Below are 7,739 nucleotides of genomic sequence, written 5' to 3' on the forward strand. Positions count from 1 at the left end.
TCCTCTTCTCCTCCTCCTCTTCCTCCTCTTTTTCTTCAAGGTTAAGATTTTTTTGTGCAGTTCCAGAGGCTTTTCAATAGCTTTATTTTATAGTTCCTTCGCCTGCTCTGTTGCTGTCCTAATCTGTTCTGGGGTTTTCTCAGTGCTCTTTTTGATGTTGTCTGCTGTTTTTATGACTGTTTCTGTCTGTTCATTAATTAGTAGAACAGAGCAAGAGTTTCTCCTGCTACAGACAAACACGGCTACCCATCTTGTTCATTAAGTAGTTGAAGCGCTTTAATTTTTTCATACCGGATTTGATTTTATTAGAGGTTCAGGTGGGGTCGCCGTGTTGGTCTGAAGCAACAGAACAAAGTCTGAATCCAGTGGCACCTTTAAGACCAACAATGTGTAATTCTGGGCTTGCACACGGAATCTTATACCCAGAATTGAACTTTGTTGGTCTTAAAGGTGCCACTGGACTCATACTTTGTTCTGTTGGTTTTATTATGTTGTACCCCATTAAGTTGCAGTGGCTCAAGTGGTTAAGACGCTCAACTGCAGGCTGTGGAAGGGTCGGTAGTTCAGCAGTTCGAGACCCGAGTGTGCCGCAAGACAGGGTGAGCTCCCGTCTCTAGTTCCAGCTCCTGCCAACCTAGCAGTTCGAAAGCAAGGAATTGCAAGTAGATAAATAGGTACCACTTCGGTGGGAAGGTAACAGCGTTCCGTGCACCTTGGTGTTTAGTCATGCCGGCCACATGACCACGGAAACGTCTTCATACAGCGCTGGCTCTTCGGCTTTGAAACGGAGATGAGCACCGCAACCCTAGAGTCGGATTCGACTGGATTTCGAGCAAGGGAAACCTTTACCTTTTTACCCCATTGTATGCTTTAACAGAAAAGCACGACATAGTCAAGGTGCTTTTTCTAATCATCATCTCCCAGTTTCCCTTTTCTTGCTTTTTAGCGGTCTCTGGAATGTCCCGTACATCTCCAGCATCTACCTGATCAAAAGCAGTGTCCTCAGATCGCAGCTCGCTCAGGCCGACCTTTTCCACATCGGGAAGTTAGATGCAGACATGGCTTTCTGCCACAACGTCCGGGAGCAGGTTAGCACGGTGGGAGCACGGGGCCTTTCTAGTCGGAGGATAGGATTGCCAACCTCCAGGTGGTGGCTGGAGCTCTCCCGGGATGACAACTGACCTCCAGGCAACAGAGATCAAGACACTTGGAGAAAACGGCCGCTTTGGAGGGCGGACTCTAGGGCATCGTGCCTTGCTGAGGTCCCTCCCCTCCCCAAACCCCGCCCTTCTCGGGCTCCACCCCCAAAGTCTCCAGGAATCTCCCAGCCTGGAGGTGGCAGCCCTATAGGAGGAGGAGAGGAGGGAGGCAGCCGGAAAAGGCAACTGATGCACTCTGTGTGTTCCTTGGGTAGCCGTCCTCTTCAGGAGGAGAGCCAGTTTGGTGTTGTGGTTAAGTGCGCGGACTCTAATCTGGGAGAACCGGGTTTGATTCCCCCACTCCTCCACTTGCAGCAGCTGGATGACCTTGGGCAAGCCATCGTTCTATCAGAGCTGTCCTTGAAAGAGCCGTTTCTGTCAAGAGCCCTTTCACAGGGTGTCTGTGGTGGGGAGGGGAAGGGAAAGGGGTTTGTAAGCCCCTCTGAGACTCCTTCGGGTAGTGGCCATGGAGTATAGATCCAATCTCTTCTCTCTTCTTCTTCTTCAGCCAAGGGGCCCTACATAGCTCCTTTTATCCACCCTCAGGGGCTCCCCTACCGGCAGCCCTCTCTGCTGAGGGCGCTGGCTCGCTGTGGCTAGTTTCTTTCCCTTTGCGTCCTGCAGGGCATCTTCCTGTTTGTGACGAATCAGCAGCACTTTGGGCACATCCTCTCCTTGGAGAATTACCAGACGACTCACCTCCACAACGATCTCTGGCAGATCTTTAGCAACCCAGAGGTGAGGGAAACGAGGGGGCAACATCGGCACCCGCGGTGCGTCTGTGTTCTGTGGGAGGGCCAGAAATTCTGCTAACTCAAAGGCCTTGCTGGGAAAGAAGCCGAGAGGGGGACCACCATGACAGGGGTGGGAAGTGCCGTCAGGTTATAGATGACTTGCGGCGACCCCTCCTGGGGCTTTCAAGGCAAGAGACGTTCAGAGGTGGTTTTGCCTCTGCTGCCTCTGGGTAGCTGCCCTGGGCTTCCTCGGTGGACTCCCTTCCAAGGACTCACCAGGACCAAGGCTCCCTCTCAGCTGTGGAGTCTTGTGAGCAAAAATTCCACCTTGTGAGCTCCTGGCATTAAAGCGGTGAGCGAGCGATTGGGCCGCTACATGAATCAGTTGGCTCTGGAGCCCCGTCCTTCCTGGGCCGAGACAAAAAGGTGTGAGCCGGAGGCTAAAGAACTGTGATCCATCTCGGCTTAGAGGGAACATTGACCCGGACCAAACCTGCTGAGTTTCCAGGATCTGCAGAGGCTGGGCTAGCCTGGGCTGTCCAGGTGAGGGCGCGGCATAACCAATCAGACGCAAAGAGGGATGCCGGTCCAGTGGTGTCCGTAACTCCTGCTGCTTCGGTCAACGGAGGGACATGCAGCGAGGCCTCTCCACACCGTTCCGGTGGGCTCCTTTGGAGAGGTTGATCCTCCGGGTACCCTGGACCACTTAGGGCTTTAAGAGTTCAAAAACAGCCATTCGGATCGCCACCCAGAAATGAACTGGATGCCTGGGAAGTTGTATCAGAACTGGTGTTTTGTGTCCCCCCAGTAGAACAGACAGGTTTACCTTGTCGTCTTCTCTTATCGCAGGACTGGAAGGAAAAATACATCCATGAAAACTACACCGCAGCCTTAAAAGGCAAGGGGGTAGAAACGGTAGGTTGCCCCAACTTCATTTAAAAGACGTTTTAGATGGGGTCTATTCTGATTGTTATGTTATGAAGTTTGTGAAGTTGCATTGTGTCAATGCATCAATGTTTTAATATTTTAACTTTTAATGTAAGCTGCCCTGAGCCTGCCTCGGCGGGGAGAGTGGGACATAAATCGAATTAAATAAATAAATAGCAGGATATATAGCAATGGGGAGGCCAGGTCCGGAGGGCCTCTCCGTGTATGGCAGGCATTGCCCTTGTTTTATTCCCTTGGCTTTCCTCTCTTTCCTGGCTGAGCTTTCACAGTTTCTCCGTCTCACTAGCCCTGCCCAGATGTGTATTGGTTTCCTCTGTTCACCGACACCGCTTGCGACGAACTGGTAGAAGAGATGGAGAACTTTGGCCAGTGGTCCAAGGGAGGTAACACGGTAAGGAAGCCTGGCAGATAAGACGGCAAAGGATACCAGCAGACTGACATGTTTCTCCTACTCCACCAGGCCCAGGTTTTAACGCATTCATTTCTGGCACATCAGAGTCCTGAAGGAGGGTGGCAGGTGATCCCCCCCCCTTTATACAACATGCTCTGCCTGGTCACCTGGGGATGACTTTGACTCACCCCAGGTGACTGTTTACAACGGTGGGGTGAGGAAATGTTGTCATCCCAGAGAAGTCTCACGTTTGACGAAAGCTAAAGGACAGCACAACCATTTTATTGGTAATAAATAACTTCTTTGAGCAGCAGAGGAAGGAGCAGTTATGCCAGAGCTCTTCTCTGGAGATCACCAGAGTTAGACAGTAACGCCCTCACTATGGTCACCTTTTGTGCAATAACGTTGCAGGACAACAGGATCCTGGGAGGGTACGAGAACGTGCCAACCATCGACATCCATATGAATCAGATCAACTTTGAGCGCGAATGGTACAAGTTCCTCCTGGACTACATCGCGCCCATCACAGAGAAGCTGTACCCCGGGTACTACACCAAAGTAAGGCCCGTTTCAAAACCACTTACTTTATTAGCAATACTTATAAATAACAACAACAGCAAAATTATCATGGTATTTGGAAGACATGAACGGAGCTGTATTTCGACAATCAAAGGAGAGCAAGCGATAACAGTGCAGTAACAAGCGGTGTTCTGTAGATGGCATAATTAAATCAGTAGGCAAGGATGTGATAGCATCACACCTGAATGATTAATTGAAGTATTTAAATATTTAAGGCTGCTTAAATGCTACTAGGAGCTGCGGTGGCTCAAGTGGTTAAGACGCTGAACTGCAGGCTGTGGAAGGTCGGTAGTTCAGCAGTTCGAGACCTGAGTTGCCGCATGACGGAGTGAGCTCCCGTCTCTAGTTCCAGCTCCTGCCAACCTAGCAGTTCAAAAGCAAGAAATTGCAAGTAGATAAATAGGTACCACTTCGGTGGGAAGGTAACAGCGTTCCGTGCACCTCGGTGTTTAGTCATGCCGGCCACATGACCACGGAAACGTCTGCGGACAGTGCTGGCTCTTCGGCTTTGAAACGGAGATGAGCACTGGCTTGACTGGCTTTCGAGCAAGGGAACCTTTACCTTTACCTAAATGCTACTTTAAGTATTTCAGGCTACTTAAATACATCAGAATGGAGCTGTATTTCAGTGGTCTCTGAGGTATTTGCTATGTAGAAGTTTCTGTGGATTCAGAATGAATTCTGAAGTTAGTTGTATAAAATGGATCGTTTGTAATCTTAAGCTTAGAAATCAGGAGGTCCCAGACAGTGTTACCTCTAAGCTGAGATAGTGTGAGCTAGCTCACAGTTTTTTTAAAGTATTTTATTAGTTTATATATAGAAAGGGAAAAGAAAGTGTGCGTGTGTATATATATAAGTCCAGTTTAACATTCTGCATGCAAATCTTCTCATAAAAGCTTCTCAGCTATTATAATCTTTCTTGCTATTCTTCATTTAATCTTAGTTTCTCTATACTTGTGTTTTAACCAGTCATAAAACGCCCTCCATTGTCCAGCTAGCTCACAATTTTTTAGCCTCCGGCTCACACGTTTTTGCCTTCGCTCAGGAAGGAGGGCTCCAGAGCAAACTGACTTATGCACCAGCCAAATCGCTCGCTCACAACTTGAATGCCAGGAGCTCACAAAGTACAATTTTTGCTCACAAGACTCCACAACTTAAGAGGGAGCATTTGTCCCAGATTTAAAGAAACCATTTAAAAAAAAATCCAAGCTCCTCTATTATCTTCCAAAAGGCTTGGTAATGCTTCGCTTTCCCTCCGCTGTCCTCCTGGCTGCCTCTCAAGCGTCGCGGTGCCACGTAGGGTAAGGTAAGATTCATGGTGTTCTCTCTTCCCCCGCAGACCCAGTTCGAGCAGCAGTTTGTATCCCCCAAGTGGTCCCAGTATCAGAAGTGGATCTAGGGCTTAGAGTTTCGTTGCATTCTTTTTTGTTGTTTCCTTCTACTTTTTATGCCTCATTTCGTTCTGCTTTCTCCCCAATTGTCAGAAACTCGAACCTCTTCTTCTCTTCTCCAATTTTTATCTTCCTCCTCACTTCTCAATATTCGAAGACACAATTACATGAATATGGTTTACCGCGATACAATAAGTCAAAAATTTCTAAAGCACAATAATGACTGAGCTATTAACTAAGACAGCTGTTTATGCTAGTTTTCCTAAAAAAAAATTTTTTTTCCTCTTTCTTTCTTTTTGGAAAAATCGATTGTTAAAATAGTTACTTACTATGTTTGGATTTGGTTACCATCTATGTACTATTGCAAAATTCAACTTGTGTATTCAGTTATCATTGTTATGGATTTGCTACTGTTATCAATAAAAATTTTTTTTTAAAAAAGTGTCACGGTGCCATGTAGGGTAAGGTAAGATTCATGGTGTTCTCTCTTCCCCCGCAGACCCAGTTCGAGCTGGCCTTTGTGGTTCGGTATAAACCTGACGAGCAGCCATCGCTGATGCCGCACCATGACGCATCCACTTTCACCATCAACATTGCCCTGAACCGTGTAACGAAGTAAGTCCCTGCAAGGATCTTTCTGCCGGGGGAACCTTCTGACGAGATGGGCAGCTCCGTGGCTGGGAGAGAAGAGGCAGCCTGGGTGTAGGTTTGGGGGGAGGTGTAGGCCCTGTACCCCTCTTGCCAGCTTCCGATTGACCCTTCAGGAAAAGGCACTTGCTGACCAGTGTTCCATCTAAGCTGAGTTACCGTGAGCCAGCTCGCAGTTTTTTAGCCTCCGGCTCACACCTTTTTGTCTCAGCTCAGAAAGGAGGGCTCCAGTGTTCCCTCTAAACTGAGTTAGTGTGAGCCGACTCACAGTTTTTTTAGCCTCTGGCTCACACCTTTTTGTCTTAGCTCAGGAAGGCAGGCTCCAGTGTTCCCTCTAAGCTCAGTTAGTGTGAGCTGGCTTGCAGTTTTTTAGCCTCTGGCTCACACCTTTTTGTCTTAGCTCAGGAAGGATGGAGCTCTGGAGCAGACTAATTGATGCAGGAGCCAAATCGCTGGCTCACAACTTTAATGCCAGGAGTAGCTCACAAAGTGGGATTCTTGCTCACAAGACTCCGCAGCTTAGAGGGAGCATTGCTGCTGACTGTGGTTGAAGACCCAGAAGTTCAAAATTTTGGCAACCTCCCCAATGAATTTCCGGGAAAACAGATAGGCAGGGGGTTGTTTTTGACATCTGTGTGTGTGTGTTCGATGCCGTCGAGTGACTTCTGACTGACAGCGGCCCTATGAATTAATAGAACAAAGTCTGAGTCCAGTGGCACCTTTAAGACCAACAAAGTTTTATTCTGGGCATAAGCTTTCATGTGCATGCACACTTCTTCAGATATCCGAAGAATCTGAAGAAGGGTGCGTGCCCACAAAAGCTTCTACCCAGAATTAAACTTTGTTGGTCTTAAAGGTGCTGCTGGACTCAGACTTTGTTCAGTGGCTTCAGACCAACACGGCGACCCCACTTGGACCTATGAGTTAATGGTGTCCAAAACGTCCTGTCCTTTAATAGCCTGGCTCAGGTCTTGCAAACTGCAGGCCGTGGCTTCCTTGATTGGGTCCATCCATCTCACGTTGGGTCTTCTTCTTTTCCTGCTGCCTTCGACTTTTCCTAGCATTATTGTCTTTTCCTATGAGCCTTGTCTTCTCACATTGTGACCGGTGTTCCCTCAAAGCTGAGTGAGTGTGAGCTGGCTCACAGTTTTTGGCCTCCAGCTCACACATTTTTGTCTTAGCTCAGGCAGGATGGGGCTCCAGAGCAAGCTAATTTATGCAGTAGCCCAATGGCTCACTCACGACTTTAATGCTAGTAGCTCACAAAGTAGAATTTTTGCTCACAAGACTCCACAGCTTAGAGGTAGCATTGTGACCAAAGTACAATAGCCTCAGTTTGGTCATTTTAGTTTCTAGGGAGAGTTCAGGCTTGATTTACCCACACACAGAGGGACAAACTTTGAACCCTTTCCTCTCCGTTTTCTCCCTCAAAGCCAGGTCAGCATACTCAAGGCTGGTTCTTGCTTTCTTCACTCTGCAGGGCGGAGGCTGCCACTTCCTGCGGTACAACTGTTCCATCAGAGCGCCCCGGAAAGGGTGGACCCTCATGCACCCGGGTCGCCTGACCCATTACCACGAAGGCCTCCCCACCACCAAAGGGACTCGTTACATTGCTGTGTCCTTTCTTGATCCGTAGACACACATCTTCCAAAAGAAGAGTCAGAGGAATAACATACCAGCTTTTGCACCAAAGAAACCCCCTCCTGAAAACTTCCCCTGCAGATTTGCTTGGATACGGATTTGGAACATAATCTCACCTGCAAACACACACGGATGCTCTAGATTGGACAGCCTCCTCTCTCTGTTTCTTGTTCGTGTCCTTTGACTTGGATTTCTGCTCCGCCACAGG

At 48.3% G+C, this 7,739-nt stretch overlaps 1 protein-coding gene across 1 annotated transcript in view; it reads left to right on the plus strand.

Moving 5' to 3' along the window:
- PLOD1 (procollagen-lysine, 2-oxoglutarate 5-dioxygenase 1) overlaps nucleotides 1-7,526 on the plus strand; it is a 27,860-nt gene extending 20,334 nt beyond the window's left edge. The window contains exons 13-19 of the mRNA XM_015412552.1: nucleotides 947-1,088; nucleotides 1,824-1,937; nucleotides 2,783-2,848; nucleotides 3,168-3,272; nucleotides 3,684-3,830; nucleotides 5,742-5,857; nucleotides 7,328-7,526. Of these exons, the coding sequence (XP_015268038.1) occupies nucleotides 947-1,088; nucleotides 1,824-1,937; nucleotides 2,783-2,848; nucleotides 3,168-3,272; nucleotides 3,684-3,830; nucleotides 5,742-5,857; nucleotides 7,328-7,526 (889 nt within the window). The remainder of the gene's footprint in view (nucleotides 1-946; nucleotides 1,089-1,823; nucleotides 1,938-2,782; nucleotides 2,849-3,167; nucleotides 3,273-3,683; nucleotides 3,831-5,741; nucleotides 5,858-7,327) is intronic.
- Nucleotides 7,527-7,739: the final 213 nt, after the last annotated feature.

The sequence above is a fragment of the Gekko japonicus genome, unplaced genomic scaffold, assembly GCF_001447785.1.
Source record: "Gekko japonicus isolate JY-2015 unplaced genomic scaffold, Gekko_japonicus_V1.1 scaffold131, whole genome shotgun sequence".
Lineage (NCBI taxonomy): Eukaryota > Metazoa > Chordata > Lepidosauria > Squamata > Gekkonidae > Gekko > Gekko japonicus.